General features: G+C 42.6%; 1 protein-coding gene across 3 annotated transcripts; it reads right to left on the minus strand.

The window, feature by feature from the left end:
- Window positions 1-3,353: 3,353 nt before the first annotated feature.
- On the minus strand, window positions 3,354-23,727 carry NRN1 (neuritin 1). Of its 3 annotated transcripts, none has more exons than XM_087961253.1 (4): window positions 23,572-23,726; window positions 21,950-22,258; window positions 16,788-16,932; window positions 3,354-4,333 (listed from the first exon to the last, which is right to left on the minus strand). In XM_087961253.1, the coding sequence occupies exons 1-4, from the start codon at window positions 23,576-23,578 to the stop codon at window positions 4,099-4,101; spliced, it is 696 nt and encodes a 231-aa protein (XP_087817379.1). In that variant the 5' UTR covers window positions 23,579-23,726; the 3' UTR covers window positions 3,354-4,098. The 3 variants fall into 3 exon arrangements, with proteins under 3 accessions (XP_087817379.1, XP_026532476.1, XP_087817380.1); XM_026676691.2 differs by lacking the exon at window positions 23,572-23,726 and adding an exon at window positions 23,458-23,521; XM_087961254.1 differs by lacking the exon at window positions 21,950-22,258 and having other exon boundaries at window positions 23,572-23,727.
- Between the last annotated feature and the right edge of the window lie 833 nt (window positions 23,728-24,560).

Here is a 24,560-nt window from a genome sequence, read left to right on the forward strand (position 1 = left end):
CACACCTCAAAGAAGCGGGTGCGAAGCTGGCGTCGCCTTGGCTCCACTTCCCGGGCACATTTTTGTATGTGTGGGGGGGGGGGGCTGCCGTTCAATCCATCGGAAAAGCAAAAGCAGCTCGCTTGGCTTGGCTTGGCCGTTTGATGGATCGATCAAAAAGGCCTTCCGCGCCTCGGCTTCTTGCTTTTACAACTCGTCGCAATCGAGCGCGCATTCCTCCTGGAGAGGGCTGAGTAAAGGGATGGGCGGCTCTTACGCCTAGCACACCTGGCTACTAAAGCGGGCGCCTGGAGGTTCCTACCCAACAAACATCGTCAGGATAGAAACGATACCCACAAAAAAAGGCCCTTAAATAAAGCCCCCCCCTCGCCTTGGCATCATCATCGTCGTCATCATCATCATCATCAATTATTATTATATACTTTATTCATTAAACATGTCAACTGAACATTCAAAAATGCATCACAAATACCACTGACTGGTGCTAATGGTTGATACGGGTTGCTGCCAGCATCCTAGGTACCAACCAAGTACCTTCTTAAGATGTACTGTGTTCCGAGTTCTTCTTCTTCTTCTTCTTCTTCTTCTTCTTCTTCTTCTTCTTCTTCTTCTTCTTCTTCTTCTTCTTCTTCTTCTTCTTCTTCTTCTTCTTCTTCTTCTTCTTCTTCTTCTTCTTCTTCTTCTCCTCCTCCTCCTTCTCCTTCTCCTCCTCCTCGTTGTTGTTGTATTATTATTGTTGTGTTGTTGTTTTGTTGTTTTATTGTTATTCCTGGTAATAACTTTGTGAAAGAAAAGACCGACCCCTCTGTGTAGATTTACGCATCGGTGCTGGCTTCTTTATGGTGGGCGCCGAGCGCTATAAATAGGCGAGTTCAGAGCGGTTTCTGCTTGCCGGATCAATACCACGGCTCTGTTCTCGGGCTGTATTCCCAGCCCACCTCCCTTCGCCCGCCGCAGCTGGAGCCGACCTGATTTTATGAATTATAGAAGCGGCTCGACCAGACTTGCTTTCCTTCCCGAGCCCGGGTTAATGTTAGGTCGCCTTCTCCTTCTCCTCCTCCTCCTCCCCCACCCCCACCGCACCGCATCGCACCCGAAATAGAGGGAGGGGCCGGAACTGACAGAAGGTTAAAGTTGTTATTTCGCTGCTCGCGCCTCTGTCCGTCCGGGAAGGCGAAGGAAATCTCAGGACGCTGCGAGGGCTAAATTTAACAGGGCGAGAAACTAAAAGTAGGTGTTATTGAATTTACTCCGCAGCACGTGGAGTCGGAGGTTTTGTAAGGTGACTGCGTTGAACTTAAAAGCCCTTCCAGATAGATGGGAATTGCAAATTCCCCCGGACCCACCTAGAGCGGTCCATATGATAAAATACCCACCATATGATAAAATACCCACGTCGTTTAAACAAATGTTTAAACAACGAGGGGAACCTTTTTAAAAAATATATCAAAGTCACACACACACCCAAAGATGCCCCTGAATGCTTCCCCCTCCCTCCCTCCCTCCCAGCACGCAGATAACAGAACTTGTTCGGCGAAATAAATAAAACTGAATTTCGTCCCCCCCCCTCTTCCTATCAATGGGGTAAGAACAGGGAAACCAAGCAGTTTAACCGATAATCAGAGTTGGAAGGGGGCCTTATAGGTCATTTAGTCCAACCCCCTGACAAATGGCAGTCCAATCTCTTCTTGAAAGTCTCAAGTGATGGCGCTCCCACAACTTCCGAGGGCAACTTCTGTTCCATTGGTTGGTTGTTCTCACTGTCAGAAAGTTTCTCCTTATTTCCAGGTTGAATCTCTCCTTGTTCAGTTTCCATCCATTATTCCTTGTCTGGCCTACAGGCGCTTTGGAAAATAGCTTGATCCCTTCCTCTCTGTGGCAGCCCCTCAAATATTGGAAGACTGCTATCATATCTTCCCCTGGTCCTTCTCTTCATTAGACTAGCCATGCCCAGTTCCTGTAACCTTTGAACCGAATGTAAAGTCCCCGTTTTGAGGCGCCATTCGTTTCAAGACGGGGGCTGCCCTCTATATCTGTTCCTGAGAATACTTTCCACTACCTCTGGAGTTGCTACTGCGGTCTTACACCTGGGTTGAATTCCTGAATGGGGGCCGCAGGATCGCGGTGGCTGCTGGGACCGGTCTTGTAGGAGACAAACCAATGGAGCAGAAAATGGGAATATGTCTTATCTCTCCCCCCCCACATCAGTTCCTTTAGGGGGGAGGGGCAGGAAAGGGACAAAACTGCTCCATCGTCTGATATTCCAACAACCCCAAACCTCTGCACCTCTAACGTCGGTCAAGTCCAGAGTTCGCTGGTTTCGAAAGCGATCGAACTGACTCCAAAGTGTGCCATTCCTTCCCGCTTTCCCCAAATCGATAACCCATCCCCCCCCCCCGCAAAACAAAACAAAACAAAAAACCAGGTCGTTTCAGGAGAGGCGCCGTTCCGCTGAAGCTCCGACGTTGCTCCTTTTCTTCCCACTTGCTCGCTCTTTTCCGTAACTCAAGAGCGCTGATACATGGTATGAATGTAACCTCTTTCCCCAGAAAATAAAACGGAGTCCTCATTTCAAACAATAATTTTATTTTATACCTTTTTTCTATACTTTGTAGCAAATCTTTTATGTTATTTTTTTTTTGCTGCATTGACTTTATAATAAACTTTCTTAAATTACATTTTTTTTCCTTTTAAAATCAAGATTCTTTTAATATACCCCTTCCCACAGAACCTTTTCAGGTTGTGTGTTCGCTTGTGATTATTTTTGTAACGTTAACATATACCTTTCTTCCCTCCTCCCCCCCAACCCCTCCCGTGATCTGTTGGATAGCCTATAATGGTGAAACACCTATAAAACAAAGAGGTACAACTCTTAAAAAAAGAGAAGAGAATTCAACGGAAAGAGGCAGTGAAGACTTGAAGGATGCTTTGACGGCTTTTGAAGCTCAGCCTTCCGCAACACTTAGCAGCATTCCACGGGGGGCGCTTTTTTTTTGTTTTAAGCTAAAAACCGCATTTTGGGTTTTTTTCCCCCTCCATTTTTTTTTAAAAAGGACCCCCTCTTTTTCCCCCGTTCTTCTTTCTTCCTCCATCCCCCCTCTTCCCCCCCCCCGCCACCCATTGAGGGAGGGAGAGTCTCGGTCCTTCGAAGTGAAAATGGTGGTGGAGGGGAATATCGAAAAGAAATCAGTAAAACGACAAAGAGTTTCCGAGGCGAGACGATCAAACGTCGGTGAGTTCATCTCCTTAGAAAGCCGCTCAACCCACGTGCACAGGTGGCTCCATTTCCGGTCGTGCTTCCCGCGCCCCCCCCCATCTTCCTCGCTCAATTCAACCTTCCAGGAGAAGCTGTGGGGGATTGTTGTGGGGGGGGGGAGAACCAAGCCCCTTTTTCGTTGCCGCGAGTAGTGTTATTAGTATTATTTTATTACTATCGTTACTATTATTCTTTTTATTATTATTATTACCTATTATTAACTCTTTATTAGTAATCGGTGGTGGCTGGAAGCCGTTCCTGAGATTCTTGGTGCACCCACCCACCCACCCACGCGCGCACGCACCCACACCCACACCCGCACGCACCCACGGAAAAAGAGGGCTGGAGTTGTTGACCTTATTCTGAAGAGGAAGGGCTAAAGCTGAGGTCCGAGTTTGGCTGTTTTGCTTCGCTCACCGTTGAGGGACCATTTGGCAAATCATCTGAACGCAAAAGAAATGGAGAGGAAGGCGAGGGAGAGAAAGAGAGAAAGAGAAAGAAAGAGAGAGAAAGACCAGGCTGGTCGTGATGGCTTCCATTTCTCTATCTCTCTCCCCCACCCACCCACCCCCGTCCTTCCCCAAGATGGATGTTGAGATCATCAGCACCATGGAGACTTCCCAATGTGTTCCCCCCCTTCTTTTTTTGTGGGGGCGGGGTTGGGAAACTCCCCCCCCCCCCTCTCCGCTCCAAGCCAAGGGGCAGAGACGTTTCTTCTGTAAATCCACTCCCTGGAGAAAGAGAGAAGCGAAAGGTGGGCCGAAGGAAGAAGGTGGGCGAGGGGGGACGGACTCCTGTGCTGTGTGGGACCCGCGCGTGCTGCCGACGTGAAGAAGGGCCTTCTACATGGAGATGCAAGTCGCCAACGTGGCGGAAAGAGCCGCCAACAGCACCGGGGAGGCAGAGGCTACGAAGAAGGACGAGGCTGCTCGGTTGGTTTTGCTGCAGAGGACAAATAGGTTGCCTTCGTAGTCGAGCTTTTTGGATTTCTCTTTCAGTTTTTCCCAGACGTCTGTCAGCCCTTCATGACAATCCAAGAGGGCTGTGGCGGTGCAGGAGTGGAAGTCATCCCAGTATCTGAATAAAGAGGGAAAGACACAAGAGGGAGAGAGGGAGGGAAGGAGAGGTTGGTGGCATATATGGCAAACCCTCCCTTCCATCTGCCCTCACAATAAATGAATTCCGTCAACAATATGCCCTTTTGTGCATTCCCAATAGAAATACACAACCCATTGCTTGACCTAAGTCAACATGTTGGCTTAAGGCTTATATGAATTCAAGTATTATAATTTACTAAATTAAGGTTATAACGAACTATGGTATAATACAATAAATGAATTCAGTCAACAATATACACTTTCATGCATTCCCAATAGGAATAGATGACCCATTGCTAGATCCAAGCCAATATGTTGGCTTAGCACAGCTTGTATGAATTCAAGTATTATAGTTTACTAAATTGCTTGATCCAAGCCAATATGTTGGCTTAGCACAGCTTGTATGAATTCAAGTATTATAGTTTACTAAATTAATTCAAGTTATAACCAATTATGGTATAGTACAATAAATGAATTCAGTCAACAATGTACTCTTTCGTGCATTCCCAATAGGAATAGATGGCCCATTGCTTGACACAGTGTCTGGGTTCATGTAAGCCAACATGTTGACTTAGCACAGCTTGTACTGGTTATGAATTCAAGTATTATAGTTCATTAAATAAACTGAGGTTATAATAATCCATGGTATTGTACAATAAACGGATTCAGCCAACAATATACACTTTTGTGCATTCCTAAAGAGGGCTACTCACCATTTCAATAAATGCTGGTAGTTTGGGGGTAGGGGTGCAGATGAGGATAGAAATCCAGGTTCAATTCCACCCTCTGCTACTACAGTTGAAGCTCATTTGGTGCTTTTTTTTTTTGGCCAGTCACCCCTACTCAACCTCTCCTAAGTCACAAGGCTGTTCTCTGAAAAATCAAAGGAGGCATCCCCAGTAGAAAAAGGCAACTCTGCCTTGCGGGAAGGGGCAAGTAGAGAGGGAGGCACTAGTGTGTCTGGCAGAAAAGTCATTGCCCTGGGAATTCTATTTGCTTCTTTCACCCTCAATACAATGTCTATTCCCCACTCTCACTCCAGACATTAGCCAATGTTCCAGACCAGTGTTTTTCAGCCTTGGCAACCCCAGGACTTCAATTCCTAGAATTCCCTAACCAGCATTACTGGGAGTTGAAACATTACTGGGAATTGAAGTCCATCCATCTTGGAGTTGCTAAGGTTGAAAAATTCCCAAGGACTCATCATCTCACTGTTTTCCTGGAATTTTACCAGCAATGGAGGGGACAATATCTCTTGTCATCCCTGTCCATCATCTACAGTCCTTGGGGAGGATGAAGGTTGCAATGGTACATCTCAGAAGTGGTATTCAGCAGGTTCTGACCAGTTCTGGAGAACCGGTAGCGGAAATTTTGAGTAGTTCGAAGAACCATCAAATACCACCTCTGACTGGAGATTTTATAGTATCCTTCCCCTGCCATGCCCACCAAGTCATGCTCACAGAACCAGTTGTAAAAAAAACTTGAATCCCTACCACTGCAGGGTACCAGCTTGGTCCATGATGTCCTATCCCCTATACTGAATAATTATATCAAATAACTGTTTATAAAAATCAGAGAGATAAATAGAGAGAGAGAGAGAGAGAGAGAGAGAATTCTTTATTGGCCAAGTGTGATTGGGCACACAAGGAATTTGTCTTGGTGCAAATGCTCTCAGTGTACATAAAAGAAAAGATACATTCATCAAGAATCATAAAATACAACACTTAATGATAATCATAGGGTACAATAAGCAATCAAATCATACTAGGAAACAGTCAATATGAATTGTAAGGATACAGTCGTACAGTCACAAGTGGGAGGGGATGGGTGATAAGGAATGATGAGAAAATTAATAGTAATAGTAGTGCTGACTTTGTAAATAGTTGAACAGTGTTTTCTATTCTATTCTATAAAAATCATAGATTGCAAAGGTATGACTAAAAAAAACCACCTGATTTTCCCTATACTAGCATACAGGAAGAATATCCCTTCTGAGAAACCTGCTAAGGATGCATCTATGAATAATTGAAAAACAATCTTATTTCAGAGAAATTATTGGCCAGTCTAAGTAAGAATAGAATGGATGAGTAGCTCATTAATTTTGTTAAGAGAAAAATATATGGCACTTCTAGTTGCTCAAGGGAGTGAACATAATAGTAGTCTCTCCTTCAGTTTTTCAGAGAACAGCCTTGTGACTTAAAGAGAGGTTGAATAAGGTGACTGGCCAAAAAAAGCACCCATTGAGCTTCTACTGTAGTAGCTGAGGAATTGAACCTGGATTTCTTCCCTCATCAGCACCCTTACCCCCAAACTATTAGCATTTACTTAAATGGTTGACAGTCCTATTAGGAATGCAGAAATGTGTATATTGCTGACTGAATTCATTTACTGTACTAAACCATGGTTTGTTATAACCATAGTTTAATAAACTATAATACTTGAATTCATGCAAGCTGTGTGCTAAGTTGGCTTACATGATACATGAACCCAGACATTCTGTCAAACAATGGACCATCTTTTCCACCAAATTCTAGTCTGTAGTCATATATAATGTGAATGATTTACTTAGTTAATACATAAAGGTGACTAGCTCACCACACTGCCAAAAACAAACCGTGTTATAGCTTAGCATGTGATGTAAGCCCAGTCCTATTCTGATGGATGTGGGCAGGATATGATGCATGTGATAATTTGGTTGCAATCAAATAGTTGATAAAGCTACCCTAGATGTCAATTGTCCCCCCCGCAAAAAACTTCCAACTTTCAGTTGATCAAGAATCAGCTAGCTATTACTGCTCCATTTCCAAAGAGATACTTTTATGTGGAGTCAGTAAAGATATTGGCTTAGAAAACTATTTTCTGCTGAATGGATTTATAGGAAGCCATGGGGAATGCCTTGGTGGAACCATCCCAAAACTGTTAAAGCCACAAGTACAGAAGTCCCATTAGTCATCTTGCCTCTTTTTGACCCACCTGGGGAGGCCATGTATGACTTCATCCTAGGATGCCGAGCTGTGACTGCATACAGTGATAGAAAATACCTTGGCACACGGCCCAACCTTTTTTCCCCCCTCACTGCTAAATTAAAACAAAATTGAAAGTGCTTAGAAATGTGCAGCTTATGTTGTAATAATATTTCCCCCCTGAGCAGTAATGAAAAATGTGAGTAGAGTGGGGAAGAGTTGTGATAACACAGCTTTAAGAGAAATGTACTATACACCTTTTATGTCTTTGATACTTTGAGTTAATGGAACTAGTGACAGGGACCCTTATGAACTTGACACAAAGGATGTTTTAATTATACCTTGAGTGCCAGGTAATGGTTGGGGTGCTGGAAAGCTGTAGAGATCAGGTTCAAATCCCCATTCAAACATGAAAGTCACTCCCTTATTATAAGCACTATATTTCAGATTCAATTGCTTCAAAATGTTTTATCTAATCAATTTCCATGATACATGAAACCACAAATGAGTGAGCCACATTTTAGGGTGCGTGTTGCCTAAACCCCACCTGTATCTATGTGGTAATTTAGGGATGATCTGTTGGGCTGAAAAGAAAATTATGCCTATTGATTATACTTTAAAAAATTATGGGAAAATGTATGCAAACCCAGCTATTGTGAAGCAAGAGCAGGATTTCAGAACCATCCAACTTTTTTTAAAGAGGCTAAATAATCGAAGAGATAAATAATGTACTGCTTTCTTATTGCTCTACAGATCTTAATGCTACCACTTGATTCTGAGAACAAGTGCTTAGAGCTGAACTCTGGTTCAAAAATTTAATTAGCTTCTCACATATTTTAGACTTTGTTGCAAGAGTGTCCAACCTTGGCAACTTTAAGACTTATAAACTTCAGCTGGCTGGGGAATTCTGGGAGCTGAAGTCCACAAGTTTTAAAACTGCCAAGGTTGGGTGCCCCTGCTTTGATGGTTCAATTTATAATTTGACATGCCTACATAAATGTAGGATCATGACTTTCATATATTTATTTTCCTTAGGCTGTTTTATTGCTGCGTTCTATTGCTTTAACCTTTATTGATTTAGTTTTTTAATCTGTTCAGAAATATAATAAAATTATAAATAAAGGCAGCCAGTTCCAATGAGAATCTGTGAACTTTAAAGTACATTTTTCAAGAGAAAGGCAGTTAATTGGACCTTGGACTATACAGGTAATCCTCAACTTATGACCACAAGTGAATCGAACCCAAAATTTGCATTGCTAAGGAAAACTGTTGTTAAGTGAGAGTTACCCTGTTTTATGATCTTTCTTTCCACAGTTGTTAAGTGAATCACTGCAGTTGTTCACAGTTGTTACGTGAACCTGGCTTCCCTATTGACTTTGCTTGTCAGAAGGGGATCATATGACCCTGAGACACTGGAACTGTCAAAAATATGAAGCAGTTGCCAAGTGTCTGAATTTTGATCATGTGACTATGGGAACGCTGCCATGGTCATTAAGTGTGACAAGTCATTTTTTTTCAATGCTGTTACAACTTCAAACAGTTGCTACCACTAAGTGAATAGGATTACTTATAATTCAAGCTTGAAAGTAGAAATTAAATTAAAGGGTAGCATCTTTTAAAAAATAAATCTGTATGTTAATGATGCAGATTGCACCAAATGCACCAGATTCCTAAAACAATTCCTTGTAAAAAAAAAAAAACACCTGGGAAAAATGAAAGGAATGCAGCAAGATGGGGAAAAAAGTATACAGACAAAAAAGGGTCACAAAAATAGGTTTTCCCCCCCTCAAACAAATAACTTTCTTAAACACTTTCAGGGGAAAAGTGATACAAATACAGGCAGTCCTCGACTTACAACCGTTCATTTAGTGACCTTTCAAAGTTAGAACAGCCCTGAAAAAAGTGACTTATGACTGTTTTTCACAGTTAGGACCTTTGCAGCATTCCCATGATCAAAATCCAGATGCTTGGCAACTGTTTCATACTTATGACCGTTGCAGTGTCCTGGGGTCATGGGATCACCTTTTCCAAATTTCCGATAGGCAGAGTCAATGGGGAAGCCAGATTCACTTAACGGTTATGCTACCAATTTAACAACTGCACTGATTCACTTACCAACTGTGGCAAGATGGTTTGTAAAATGGGGCAAAACTCATTTAACAGATGTCTCACTTAATAGAAATGTCGCGCTCAACTGCAATCCTTTAAAGGATTGCATATGAATAAATAACAAGGAGTTTCTTCTACAGTGAAAAACAGTGCCACGCTAAAGCAGTTCACACAACGAAATTATAAGGGCATATTAAAACAAAATTAAGTGAGATGGAATGACACTGAATCAGCTAAAGCCATTCAGGTTGTACTACCACAATAATACAGCCCTGGTTAAAAATAGACTGTCCTAATTTTTCAGTTCAGTTTTCTAGCTGCTGCTGATTGCTTGGCTCCATGGAAAATGGAAGTCAATGTTACAAAAACAATCAGGAGTAAAATCAGTATTTGGAATGGTATTTGGTAATGACATTATATATAAAATTCTGATATTTAATATATACATTATTCTATATCTTCCGGTGAGAACTATATTGTAAAGATCACTTTGACATATGTATAAGAATCTAGGCAAGTCTAGACAAATCCATGCACCTTGGTCACCAAAGGCAATTATGAGAAATGATTGGCATTATCTAATTGTTCACTGCAGCTTTAATAGTAATTTTATTAAGAATTGCAATTAAATAAAAATCAATACAAACCAAAAAAGAATAAAAAAATAGAAAGTGTAGAAGAGAAAAATAAAAAAAGGAATGAAGAAAACAATAATATAGTAAAGAAAAAGAAAAGAAATATATAAAGAATTGACTTCTCCCTTAATCACAAGAATAATCAATTTTAGTAACTTATCGCCTTCTCTTAAAATACAAGGCATGATCTCCAGAAGACATCCCATTGCTTATCTGTAAGCAAGTTCTTACAACTCAGTCAGGATCAGCAAAAATCCATTAAGAGTTACGTGAAATAACATACCTATTTTAACCTTGATCAAATAAACCAACTGCCTATTCCTTCTTTTTACCTTTATCAATCTTTAGTTCTTTAAACTAATGTCCTAGAGCTTGATTTCTTTATTCCTTCTCACAAAATTCTTCAAATTCTTTAACAAGCTTCTTTTGTAAATCCAATATAGGAAAGTTCTCCGGGTCAATCTTTTGGTTTTATATTAAGATATCCAGTTTCGTTTGTATGTCCAGCGTTGCATCTTTTCATTCTTGTAGTCTCTCATTTTAAAATCCACTTTCAGATCAGTCTTGTTCAATATAACTTGATTCTCTCTTCCATAATATCTTTCAAACACAGTCTATCTATAGAAGCAGATACTTTTAAAAACAATTTATGGGTCCATTGTTCACAAATGTCCTTTGATATGTCCCATGTTAAAATACTTTGCTCCATTCTATATCTGTAAGTCAAATTTAAATGTCCTTCTCTTTCAAATGTATTTTGTTAGTTCCTTCTGCTTTAGTTCCTTCTAGTGTCCAACCTTCAAAGTCTCATCCTATCATTTTTGAAAAAAAGAGAATTCAAAACAAAAGCATTTTCCCATGAAAAGATTATCTATTTCAAAAGTTTATTTTAAATCCATCTGGACCCTTAGTCCATTCAACAGTCTTTTGCTGTTTATTAAAAAAAAAATTAAAAACATCTTTACACTTGTATTTCAAACTTCTTTGGCTAAGGATTAAAGAAAATTCACCTGATGTTGTAAAACTCTTAAAGGTTCCTGAAAGCTGAAAAGTAGTTAACAAGCATTTTCTGAAAATGATTAGAAAAAGGATGTGAAGCCAGTGTCCCTTTGCCTGAGCTGATCACAGATCAAGGGGGCGGGGGGAGGTTATTCCCTCATCACCCAGAGCTTTAAGCCTGCTAGAGACCACTATCATGCAGTTTCATGAGAAGTAACTGTATGGAGCACTTGCGAGCAATCTGAAGTTCTCTCCTTGGTTCAGAGAGGAATTACAAAGGGCCAGTTTAATTGCTGGTTCTTTACTCCATTATAGTTCTTGGCTCTACTTTTACCAGAGCCATCTTCAGTTCACCATTTCTTTCCCCCAAAGTCCCACTTTAGCAGGTTTGATGCATTTATAACAGTGCTGCCTATTCTGCCTCTCCTGGTTATTTCTTCATTCAGCTGTGCTATGGTAGTTTCTTCCCTTTTAATGGAACATGCCATTTGAATAGTGAGCCTAAATTCACTTACTTGGAAGACAGTGTTAAGCCAGAGAGATTTACTTCGAAGTGTTGGGTCTTTAGGATCAAAAAGCTGCCAAATGAAACAGCTGCAGGGCCTGGAAGTGGTACTCTTCTGCCTGCAATTTGGTGTGGAATCTCTTTGGCCGCCGATAGTTGGCCTGCTGCTGAAAACTGTCATTTTAGGACCTCCCTTTTAGTTCCCTCGATGATGCATGGTTGTGAGAATTTAACCAGACTGTTGCATTTCTTTTAGGACTGTAAAATTTTATGTTTCATTGAATGTTATTGTGAAAGATGTCATCTGTTTTAACGGATGTCTCTTGGGTACAAAAGCAAAATGTAGACTTTGCAAGGCATGTGAACAGCAGAGCATCTTATATGCAAATAAGGAGTTTGAGTTCGCCATGAATTAGTCCTGAAATATGCTTTCAAGTCTAAAAGTGGTGTCTGGGAAGCTATCAATTATTTGGGTATCTGAATCTGTCCCTATTCTGTAAGGAGAATCCCAATGAATTGGCAACTAAAACCTCAATGCTGGAAAAAGCTGGTAGTTCTTATTTTAACTGCCCCCCCCATTTCCCATAACCACTGCCTAAAGTAAACACTTTGCTCTAATGGTATGTGGAGATTCTCAGTCATACAAGTCATGGTGGTCCCAAGGGTGCTTTTTCAGGAGGCAACTGGACTTTTCTTTTGAAGATGTTTTGCTTCTCATCCAGAAGCTTCTTCAGCTCTGACAGGATGGTGGGAAATGGAAAGATTTATATTCTTTGCAGACAGCTGATCATTTGCATCCTTTTAAAGACTTGTGGACTTCAACTCCCAGAATTCTTCCTCCAGTCATGTTAGCTCAGGAATTCTGGGAGTTGAAGTCCACAAGTCTTAGACTGGCCAAGTTTGAAGAGCCTTATTTTAAAGGGTTGTTGAAGCACTTGGAGGTTTATCTGTGTCCTCAGGGTCACCTGAGTAGTGCTTCTGGTTGCTGTAGTCTGCCATTTTTCTCTGGAAACCCATTCCTACTACTCAGATGATCCTGAGGACACAGATAAACCTCCAAGTGGCTTCAAGGACTCTCTAAAAGGATGCAAATGACCAGCTGTCTGCAAAGAATGTAAATCCTTCCTTTCCCCACTATCCTATCAGAGCTGAAGAAGCTTTTTGGATGAGAAGCAAAACATCTTCAAAGACAAAACAAGAAAGTCCAGTTGCCTCCTGAAAAAGCACCTTTGGGACACTGCTCTAATGAAAGGACCAGCCCGGTATTATATTAATAATACTGCAATTGTGTCCTTGGGCACATGCAGAATGCTTTCCTGATCTTTAAAGAGATGATGGACTGTCTGCTAAAATAAAGCCAAGTCATGACACACACTTGAAAGTAAACCAGGAAGACTGTAATTGTGGGTGTCTTCTCTGGCAAGAGCAAAGAATGCTTATCCACAGGAAATATGCATGTGTAAAGCTTGTAACAATTCTGAGTAGTTTGAAAGCTTAGTTAACTTGCAGACCTCAGCTAAAAGTTAGGAATAGCAAATAAAGTGTGTATTAGATAACTCCCGGGGCATTCATTAGCCAAGGCTTAGGAATAGGGACAGGCTAAAGACCAATAGAACAAATTGTAGAATTATTACTCAAATGTTTATTATATGATATTCCTTATTATTTCCTTGTCCCGCCTTCTCTTTTAGTGAAAATGTATAAAGCTTACTTAATCCCTTGTTCTTGGTTCTTGGCCAGGAGGCCTTTTCCTTGGAGTACTCCAATAAAAAGCAATCAGAAAACCTGCATCTGGTGCCTGGGGACCATCATTGGCTTCAGCACCAGTTGCAGACCCGAATTGGGGACAACCCACTGGAGTCGGGTCTGAGGTCTTCAGAGGTCATCGGTGCACCATTATGAAGCTCTTTCCGTTGACCGTTATTCAATTTTGCAACTCCCTAGCTAGCCAGGAATCAGTTCCAGCCTTGTAAAGCAATTCCAAGAATTCAGGAAGAACAGTGGCAGCCACAAGATATGAATAGTAAAAAAACAAAAAACCATGCACACCGCCCGGGGTTGCAATTGTATCTGTAAAGAGCTGCTTTGTTCTCTTTCCTCCCCCTCCAAATAATAATAATAATTAAAGCTGCAGAATCACATTGTTTAATAATGAGTAATAATGAGCCGTCCCTTCCCAAACAGCTCGCCCCTTGTCACGACAGACTGCTGTCGACTGCTCACGACTTCTGGTGGCTTGTCACAGGCTCGTGGCGGGGCTGCCACCCCTTGTAATTTACGAGCCCTCCGAACTGTTGTTTGGTGGACTCCGGCGCTGGGTTTGCCGTTTGTAATAAATAACTGGGCCCGGAGAAGGCGGGAAAAGGGCGTCTCTCCTGGTTGTATTCCTGCCGTAATTGCGTCTCCCGAAGGCAAACTAAATCTTCCCCGGAGTTGCTTTCGACACGGGCGAGAGAAAGAGAGATCAGAGGAAGGGAACCTGGGGGAAGTGGGGAGGGGCAGCCTGGCGGAATGCGCCTGCTTCTAATTGCGGGAATGGAGGGCGAAGCTTCCGCTCCGCCCCCGCCTCCTCCCCTCCCTTCCCCTCCCCTGAGCTTGCCTGGCTTGTGGCTTGCGGCTCTCCTGTTGTTATTTCTGCAAGATCCCAAGCAGGCATTTCTCCTCAAGGCTCAGGGGTCTGCAACCTTGGCAACTTTAAGACTTGTGGACTTCAACTCCCAGAATTCCTCAGCCAGCAAAGCTGGCTGAGGAATTCTGGGAGTTGAAGTCCACAAGTCTTAAAGTTGCCAAGGTTGGAGCTCTAGGAACGCCACAGTTTTCCTATCTAGCCGGGTGGGGGTGGGGAAGAGGTGGGGGGTCGGGTCAAGCATACCCGTGTCGACGCCCTGTCTGTTTCGTGTGTTACACTGAGGAGGCGGAGGCGGTGTTGTTGGCCTCCCGTCAGGCTTCGCCAGTCTCGCCTTCCTTCCTTCTTCTTTCCCCCCTTCCCTCACACTTTCTTCCTTTCCTCGTCCCTCGTGCGCAGCCTTCCCGCCCCTCCACAGGACTCTCACGAAACGATTTGGTAACAAACGCCAGGCGTTTAAAAAAAAAAAAAACAACCCCAAACCGGAGCTTTTTAAAAGCCAGAAAAAAACCCGGAGGAGATGCATTTCCGCGCCTTTTTTTTTTTCTCCTCTCCTTTTGTCTTTTTTTGGTCAGGGGTTGGGAAAGGAGAACGTCAACCATTTCGAGTCAGCGTTTCGGTGCACCTGAAGCACACACGCCTTCCCGAGCAAGATTTTTTTTTTTTTTACTTCTTCTTTCTGTTTAATGTAACTCGCTTCTGAACACCGAGGGGGTGTAGAAATAGGCTTGGCTTCCAAGGAAATAGGGTGTTGTAACATGGAAGCGTGTGAAAGATTGTCGGCAGCCGATTCCACAGTCCAGCTTGATTCAAGCGAAACGATTTCCTTCCCCCTTTCCTTCTCCAGATACAATTCACTAAAATCGGGATGCTATTTGGTCAACACGCCAGTTATTCCAGTCTCTTATCCGGTGCACCCAGTATAATTTATTTCCAAGCAAGTCAAATGTTCATGACTAATGTGAAGCTCACAAACCATAGATACTTGAACAACGGTCGTAAAAAAAAACACCACCCACCATACATGTAGGCTAATATGCTCAGAGGTAAGACTTGATGAATCCAATCAGTTGCGTTTAATTCCCATTAAATCTCTTTTAAGATTGAAGTCTTAATGCTGGAAGTAAATTCCATTCGATTATTTGCAGTATGCTCCAAGGTCAATACAGTCTGTCAGAAATAAGTCCGGTAGAAATTGGATGGGATGACTTCCACAGACACATGAGGGAGATCTAGCAGCGTATTGAGTTTCCATTGAAATATTGGATTGGCTTAATATATTTACGCAGGATTGAATCTGATTATTTCAAAGCTAGCCTGTTTCCAAATTTAGAAATGCAATCTTCCAAATCTGCAAAGCACAAGCATCGATTCTGCTCATTCCTCCACAAGTCAGTTTCTGAATTTAGCTGGGACACAAAAGGTGGTTTCTCCCATTTCCTTAGGGAAACCGACCATCTTAGCAGCTTCATCAGAGATGAACGAACTTGAAAGTGGCTTGTGGTTTTTTAGAATTGCATCCTAACATGCCACCATAAGATAAAATAATTTATGGCTGCATTTTTAAATGGCTAGCCGTTATGATATCTTGAAAAAAAGTGTGGGATGAAGGAAAGATCTGCTTTGAGTCCACATTCTGTATTATAGTAACTCTAACATGGAAGGAAAACATCAACATAACTATTCTGGTTAATATGTCAAATTAGAGTACCCTGCCTAGAAAAATCTAAAAACAAAACAAAACATGTTACTATTACATTGCTATGCTACTTAACAAAAAAATGGGTTGGTATTTAAGAAGCATGTTAAAGCATTACTGATTCACTAATTATGAGTAAATATTCTTTCCTACTCCATTTCAAAAATTATTTTGGAAGAGGTAAACTTATACAGCATTAATTTATGGATGAAGTAGGCAGAAAAGGCTATGGAGAAAATAGAGTCAGACAATCCAGGTGTTGTTAAGTGCTTTGTCTCAAGCATGCATGTTTTGGTGGAAGATAGTATCTGGTCATCAATAGTACGCAGCTGGCTATGTGTTTTTTTTTTTTTAATGTCGAGAAAAAATGGAGTAGAGAAAAAAAACCAATTACTGCAGCAGAAGTCCCTGATAATTTGGGGCCCAGTTCATTGTAATGTAAATCTATTAAAATATCTTTAATTTCTGTTGTCTTTAATAAGATGTGAACTGCCCAGAAAATCGTATGAATTTGAAAATAAATTCCCCTGATATCTGGCAGATTTTATTTCCATGAATCTGTGTTCATGGAGTGGCTGGTTGGTTTCAAATAATGGCAAGGATGCATCAAGATTATATCAAACAGTTTTGTCTGCTTATAGTTATTCTTGATGGGCAAGAATGGGCAAGAAACCCTGTCTCCTGAGGGCTAAGTTTATAAACCCATATGAAATAACTGCTTTTGCAAGATAATTGACTTTCTTTTGCTTATACCAACTACAATAGCAAATGTCTTTCAAAGAAAAACATAGGTAATTATATAAGTATAAAAAAATTACAACAACCATTTTAGAGTAACTATATAAACACATACACACACACAAGTCAAAAACAACTGTAAAAGCATAATGGAACCTACCGGCAGATTGTTTCGAGATTTTTCTTGTCATCCAGGTCTTGCGGATAGTTGGCAATGTTTTGGCCCATCTTGACCACGCAATCAGAGAAGCCCTTAAAGACTGCATCGCACTTGCTCGCTTCTTTAACTGCCTGCACCAGGTATGCTGGAGAACAGATCAGCACCATATCAGCTGGACAGCTCCCAACAAGATAGCAGCATGCTATACCCACCCCTAGTTTGATTCCAGAAAATGCCGTGCACCTTCCTTTCACGTTCACACAGCTGCACCAAAGCTACAATAGGAGCAGGATCTGCTCTTCTAGTAGTACTCTTCATCTAAAACCACCACCACCCTTTTATATGAAATTGGAGAAGCTGCATTTGAAACGAAACACAATAGAAACCAAGCACAACTAGATCAAACTCTATATTTAACTCTTCCTTAAGTGACCCACAAATAACTTAAGTCATAAAACTATCACTGCAACCACAATAGCAGTAGCAATTATTTTGGATTATTTAACTGTTATTTATCTTAGAATCAGTTTTGAATTATTTTGAAAAGGGGTTTCTAAAACTTTTAAAATTTATTTTCTGAATTTTCTGAACAATATTACATTAAAATGAGCAAACAGCAACTTCTGAAATGCTTATTGATTTCTGAATAGAGACAAATGGTTGAAATAAACTTTAAAGCCAGCCACATTGTTAATATTGCTGAAACTGTCTCTTAAGTAGGTTTTCAGTAAACTACAGAATTGAGGGATAATTTCAAAACCAGAAAGTGTACATACACTTGCCTATAGGAAATGAAGAACATATCTGGAAGTCATCAAATGTAGGGTTGAAGTGCTATCTTTTATCATTTATTTCTGGAATCAACTCTCCTGCCTGCCCCACTCCCCATTGCTCCTTCCATGTTGCTCCATGAGCAGTTTAGTGTTGGAAATAAGTTCCCCTCCCTTCCATCTGTTTACAAATATGAGGTAGTGCATGTAATACAAAGTGCTCTTATAAGTGGATTGTAAGTGTAAAGGAATATAAACAGTGACTGACATATTGGTTGCATGCTCAGTCTTTGTTTCCTGGTCACTCCGCCACAGCTTTCCTGATTCTCCCATTCAGGTAGAGACAAAAATATCCTTTTTGGGTCTACCTCTCATTTACTTTCTACACCATTCCCTTTTGGGGAGCTTTCCTACCAATCCAACCTTGTCTGTTCTGCTGTCCCTACCCACCACACACATCATTGATGCTGATTCCCTGCTATTCAACTTCTTGTGCCTCTCACAAGGAGCCTTCAGGGAACCTGAAAAAAGGGCATCTTTTTCTGAGAAGGTGATAATGTGGTGTCCTTTTAGGTGCAATCCGTATCAAAGTCAAGCTCTCCATTCCCTGGTGTGATTTTGTTAGCATGCAAGATCCCTCCCCCAAAGATGAGGCTAGTCCATCCCACCCGATATTCTTCAGCTCTGTTTGACTACACCACTCATGCTCAGCCAGAATGGCAGGAGTCCCACATATCTGACTAGGGCTAGATTGGAAACAGCATATTATCTTCAACCCCATGGACCTTGATGGCAGAATCTGATTTGATCCCAATGGGTCTGAAATGCCCTGGTGGTTAAAAACAAAAAAAGTCTCTCCCGATGTGAGGTGTGCATGTGTGAATGAGAAGTAGTTTTGTCATTGTTGCTGTATGTTGGTCACTTAGTTATATTGGCTGAAAAATACGCACGCACAAACATCAATCCAGCCCAATTTCTCTGGGTTTTTTTTTTTTTTTTTTTTGAGAGCAGGTGAATGAGTCCAAAGCAGCATACAGGCAATTTATCCCTATCAATCCTGCATCAAATGAAACGGAATTAGTGACTTCTTGGTTTTAAGTGATCGCCTGGCTCGGTTCTGAGCAAACCATTAGCTATTCACGGCCATATGCTTCAGCCTTCTGCAGCAATCTGAAAGCCCCTTCCAGCCCCGGGAAGGCGGGCGAAGAACGGGAATTTGCAATCGGGAGAGGGGGATTTTTTTTTCCACCCTCGAGATTTTCGTTCTAATCCTTTGGGAATGCGGTGCGTGCATGTATTTAAAGCGGATGAGTAAAATACAGCCTCGTTATACCAAAGCTCAATGCTGGTAGAACTTCTTTCATCCCCGCCGGATTATATCGTTAGCTCAATTTAGTAACCACCTCCATCATTTTTTTTTTGAACTCACTCCCCCACATCTCAAAACACTGCTAGACTGCAGGCGTTGGCTGCCGTACCGAACCTACTAACCAGTAACATACCAGTCCAAGAATAAACCCCTTCCTTCCTTCCTTCCTTCCTTCCTTCCTTCCTTCCTTCCTTCCTTCCTTCCTCCCTTCCTTCCTTCCCATAGCCCTTCCTCGGCTGAGGCCTGGGCAAAGCGCTCCTTCCCAAAGCCTCTGGATTGTGTCTTCTCCCCAGCTTCCCACCTAACGAACGGATGCAAAGGGCAGCGATGGACGTCAGAGGAGAAGGGATAAGTCCTCGAACCTTTCTATTCCCACCTGTTCAGGTGGCTTGGTCGACGCTTTATGTCGCCTGGACATAAAGGGGCTACATCCCTGGAAGTTCCCCAAACCCAGTCGCGCCTGAAAAGGACACATTTGGGGGAGGGCGGGGAGTGGGGGGAAAGGATCTCACCAGGGATTTCACTAGCAGCTGTCAGAAAGGGCCTTTTTCTGCGTGATTAACAGGAAGCCAATTTGCACGGCGAAAGAAGAAACCAACAAAGCCTCGATCAAGGTTGCAAACTCGCGTGTGCCCCAATGCGGGATTTGATCTCTCTCTCTCTCTTTCTCCCTGTCTCTGTCTCTCTCTCTCTGTCTCTCTGTCTCTCTCTCTCTCTAATGGGGGTGTTAAAACCCTGGGAGCTGGGGAAAGCGAGGTGGACGTATGTAGGTATCTTGCCTTCCCGTTGTTCCGCTGCGTGTTTTCACATCCGCAGTCCCTCTTCTGCTCTCCCCCCTACATTTGCTTTTTAAACAACCTTGTTTCTTGGAAAGGTCGTTCGTTCGGGATTCGTTCCAGACACCCTGCTGGAAGGGAGGCCAGGCCCCAAACCGAAGCCCCTCTTGTTTTTCGTTTTCGAAAGCACCTCTCCGGACAGTAATTCTACTCCGAGGCTCGAATAAACCGTTGTTTGTTTGTTTTTACCCAGGTGGGTTAAAAAATAAAATAAAAACAAATGCGCAGCAGGGAAAGTTTATTATTCAATACTTCCCTAAGGGCTGGAAGTATAATAAAACCACATGAAAAGAGAGTAAGAAATCGCAGCGCACGCGCATTGCACAAATCAAGTCATTCCCCGCTGCCTATTTTCCTTACATTTTGTGCGCCTCCGCTTTGAGACTTTTCCAAATAAATAAATATATCGGGAGGATAACTTGCGGGCAAGCGACAAAGGAACAAATAATGAACCCCCTTCCTTTTCGAGGATGGGTCGACACACTACCGCATCTCTCCCAGCCCAGAGGTAGGAAAGGGAGACCGCAACGCCTATTTATCGGGATAAAAACGCGCCAATTTCTTCTTCTACTGGAACGGAATTCCAACAGTTAAAACACAACCGGGCGAAGCTGCGGAGAGGGGAGAAGAAGGGGCGATTCTAAAGCTTTAAATAATAAACACCCAACAAGATTTGGGGTGGAACTGTAAATACCTTCATCTCTTCGCCCGGTTTCCTTTTTTCTCCCCCCCCCTTTCCTTCCCCCACCAGAAAACTCAACCCGTTTCTCGGCCATTATTTTATTTGTTCTTTTTCGCAAATAGGAAGCGTCTACGAGAAGGGTCTCGCAATCTCTCCCCTTTTCTCCCCACGCCCGGGTTTCCAGAAGGCTGCAGACGTTGTCGGCGCACAGCAAAGCTGCGAGGAGAAATAAACCCGAGACCACAAGATTTGGGACAGGAAACCTCCGGGAAGGAGGTTCGGGGTGGGGGGGTGGGGGGGGAGGGAAACCTATTCTATAAACGGGTGCGCGCGGACGTGCCTGTGTGTTTGTGCTTTGCAGTCCTTTAAATCAAGCATCCTTGACAAAAACGTGGAAGGGCATGCTTTTCTGTGAAGCTGCCAACCGCAGAGGCTTTCGCCGATTTCTCTCTCTCTCTCTCTCCCCCCCCCCCAAACCACTACCCCGCCTCACAACGCGCATCTCCTCTAACCAAGGCTCGGTGCAGATGTGAAAGTGATCCTAACTTCCAAGCGCCTCTGCAACTGCAAAGCTTACGGCCGAAGCGAGGGTTTCGGGGACGAAATCGGGAATATCTTAAGCTTTCCTTCACCAACGTAGAGAGAAGCGCGCTCGTTTTAGCACACAGGCACACACACAGAGAGAGAAGAAAACCTACTCCCTAAGAGAAATCCCCCTCCCCGCGAAATGTCTATTTTAGAGCAAGGAATATATCTGAAGCTCGCTTTGATTCCCTTTCTGATTTGTTCCTTTCGATCTTTCCTCCACTCCACGATTTTAACACAGCCCAAAATGCACCTCAAATATCCTTTGACAGAACGCCGCACCTGAGACAGAAACTTTGAACTGGCACGATTTGTGGTCCTTTTGTTCGCAAAGCAACATCCGTAATAATCGGGATACATTATTTGCGTCTTTTCTTTCTCATATCCCGGAGAGGGAGAGGTGAGATAATTTAGCTTCGGACAAACAGGATGGATGTGCTCTGCCGTGATGCAATCTTATAAACACACACACACACACACACACACGGGCACGAGGGATTCGGGAGGGGGCCAGCAAGGTAAAACAACCAGTTAAGAAATGCGTCCTGGAGTGGGGTGTGAGAGAGAACACACACACTTATGACACCTCGAACAAACAGGCATTTTTGGCAAAGCAGCCAAAAATACTCTCAGCCCGTTATATTATATAACTATATAACAAGAACTCTCACATTACACAGCCTTGTTAATTTAGACATTATGGGTGAGTGCGGGACATTTCTTTGGCACGAAAAGAAGAAGGAAGGAGGAAGAAGGAAGAAGGAAGAAGGAAGGAAGGAAGGAAGGAAGGAAGGAAGAAGAAGAAGAAGAAGAAGAAGAAGAAGAAGAAGAAGAAGAAGAAGAAGAAGAAGAAGAAGAAGAAGACTTCAAAAAAAAAAAAAAATACCAGCTGTTCATCATGAAAGTATGAATCCACTTACCTAGCTGCACAGCAAGGACCAGAGAAATGTATCTGCCGCTCAACTTAAGTCCCATCCTATATTTAGTACAATCATTTGCGACTGCAGATCGTCTTTCTTTCTTTCTTTCTTTCTTTCTTTCTTTCTTTCTTTCTTTCTTTCTTTCTTTCTTTCTTTCTTTCTTTCTTTCCTTTTTTTTCTCTTCCCTTTTCTTCTCTTTTCTTAAAGTGGGACTGGGGAAAATATGGGGGGTTTCTGTTCGCCAGGCATTGCCAACAAGTTCCGAGCAGCCCTTAGACTTTTCTTGCACACACCAAACTGGAGGGAAGGCTGAAGAGGAAGCAAGAGAGAGAGAGAGAGAAAGGGGGGGGGGGGCGGTAGAAACAGAAAGAGAGGGAGAGAGAGGGAAGGAAGAGCAGGGAATGGTTCACTCCATTAGGAGAGGGCGGAGGAAGTATAGCCTCACGCCCACAGCCAACCCTGACGTGGGGGATGACACTGAGTGATTTCTTTTTTCCCTTTTATTTTTTTTTTAAAATGTGCACCTTGGAAAAGAGAGAACAACGCCATTTATAGGCATCGCGGACTGGATTTAGCCTGCTCTTTCTCCTCCCGCCATTCATCGGAGGAAAACCCGTTCTTCCCGCCCTCTTTCCCCCGGCCCTTCCTAGCCGCCAGGCTGAATGGCCTCTCCGAGCGGGCCGTGGCGCGTCAAGAAACGGCCACCAACTGCTTGCCCCCTTGGCCAAGCGCTGGCCAGCGCTCGCCTGCCATCTTTCCCAGCGCGGCGCTGCCTTCTTCTTGCCCGAGAGGCAGGTAAGACTTCAGCCAGACCTGCAGGGGGCGCAGTTTCTCGCCTCTATCCTCCATCCGCCCTCTCCCCCGCCCCCCTCCGGCTTGTCCCGCAGGTGCTGGGGGAGGTCCAGCCCAGCGGCTGGAATCTGTCTTGGTCCCAAGATACCAACAAGTTCTTTTGTCTCTGAATGAGGTTTTAGGACTTGTGGCGGATAATCCTTATCCGCTCATACATTACGACGTGTCCAAGGCTCTTGGGATATAGCCGTATGAAGGCCAACACCAGCTAAGGAAAGAACTGGCAGCTGCGATTTCACACTGATAATAATAATAATAATAATAATAATAATAATAATAATAATAATAATAATAATAATAATAATAATAATAATAATAATAATAATAATAATAATAATAATAATAATAATAATAATAATAATAATAATAATAATAATAATAATGTTCACGCCGAAAGGCTGCGTGTGCCGCCGCCTCCACCGCCTCCACCGCCGGCTGGTGCAGACGCGAAATTGTTGTAACCCTCGGTGCCAGGCGGTCAATCCCGCCGGCAAATTAATGGGAAAGGCCAAGTCCCTTCGAATTTCCAGGGACTTTCTACACTACAACCCTGCAGACTTTGTCGGCGCTGGACCCCATGTAAATGCACACAGAATGGAAAAGAACGGCGTGTAACTCGCGTACTGAGAGCGTTTAAAAGAGGCTTCCCCACGCACCATGTTCCCCCAAGCCAGCGCTTCTGTGTGTGTACAAAACCAAACGAGTTTCTAAAGATATAGCTCTTTCTCATCCATCCATCCATCCATCCACCTACCTACCTATCTATCTACCTATCATTTGCTATTGCAGATCCTTGTTCTTTCTTCTTTCTTTCACGCTATCATCTCATCTCTCTCTCTCATCATTTCTCAGCTATCATCTATCTCTCTCATCTATCTATATCTCTTTCATCTATCTATCTATCTATCTATCTATCTATCTATCTATCTATCTATCATCTATCTATCTATCATCTATCTATCTATCTATCTATCTATCTATCTATCTATCTATCATTTGCGACTGCAGATCATCTTTCTTTCTTTCTTTCTTTCTTTCTTTCTTTCTTTCTTTCTTTCTTTCTTTCTTTTTTCTTTCTGTCTTTCTCTTTCTTTTTCACGCGATCTCCATCATCTCTCATCTCTCATTCTCTGTCTCTTATCATCTCTCTCTCACATATCATCTCTCTCTCTATCTATCATCTCTCTTATCATTTGCGACTGCAGATTGTCTTTTTTTTCTTTTTTTCACACTATCTCACACTATCATCTCTCTCATCATGTCTCTCTGTCTGTCTGTCTGTCTGTCTGTCTGTCTGTCTGTCTGTCTGTCTGTCTATCTATCTATCTATCTATCTATCTATCTATCTCTATCTATCTATCTATCTATTATCTATCTATCTATCTATCTATCTATCTATCTATCTATCTATCTATCTATCTATCTATCTATCTGCAGATTGTTTTTCCTTTCTCTCACACTATCACCTCTCTCTCATCATCATCCCTCTCACACTGTCATCTATCTATCTATCTATCTATCTATCTATCTATCTATCTATCTATCTATCTATCTATCTATCTATCTATCTATCTATCTATCTATCTATCTATCTATCTATCTATCTATCTATCATCTAACGTCCGCTCTGCCAACTATCGTTTGGATCCGGCTGGGTTATTCTAGCGCGGATTCAAAGCTGCTTGGATTGGAACGACATCTCCGGGTCACGTTAAACACTGCAGAATGGGAGTGGAACAGGGGGTGGGGAGCGGGGTCT

Source organism: Notechis scutatus, chromosome 3 (genome assembly GCF_049901735.1).
Source record: "Notechis scutatus isolate UNSWTSFEM ecotype Mainland chromosome 3, rNotScu1.2, whole genome shotgun sequence".
Taxonomy (NCBI): domain Eukaryota; kingdom Metazoa; phylum Chordata; class Lepidosauria; order Squamata; family Elapidae; genus Notechis; species Notechis scutatus.

Excerpts from the sequence above, each read along its gene's own strand:
- NRN1 (XM_087961253.1), bottom strand. Across the intron at positions 16,933-21,949 it reads GGTCCTTGCTGTGCAGCTAG|CATACCTGGTGCAGGCAGTT; the intron begins GTAAGTGGATTC and ends TCTGTTCTCCAG. Across the intron at positions 4,334-16,787 it reads AATCTCGAAACAATCTGCCG|ATACTGGGATGACTTCCACT; the intron begins GTAGGTTCCATT and ends CTCTTTATTCAG.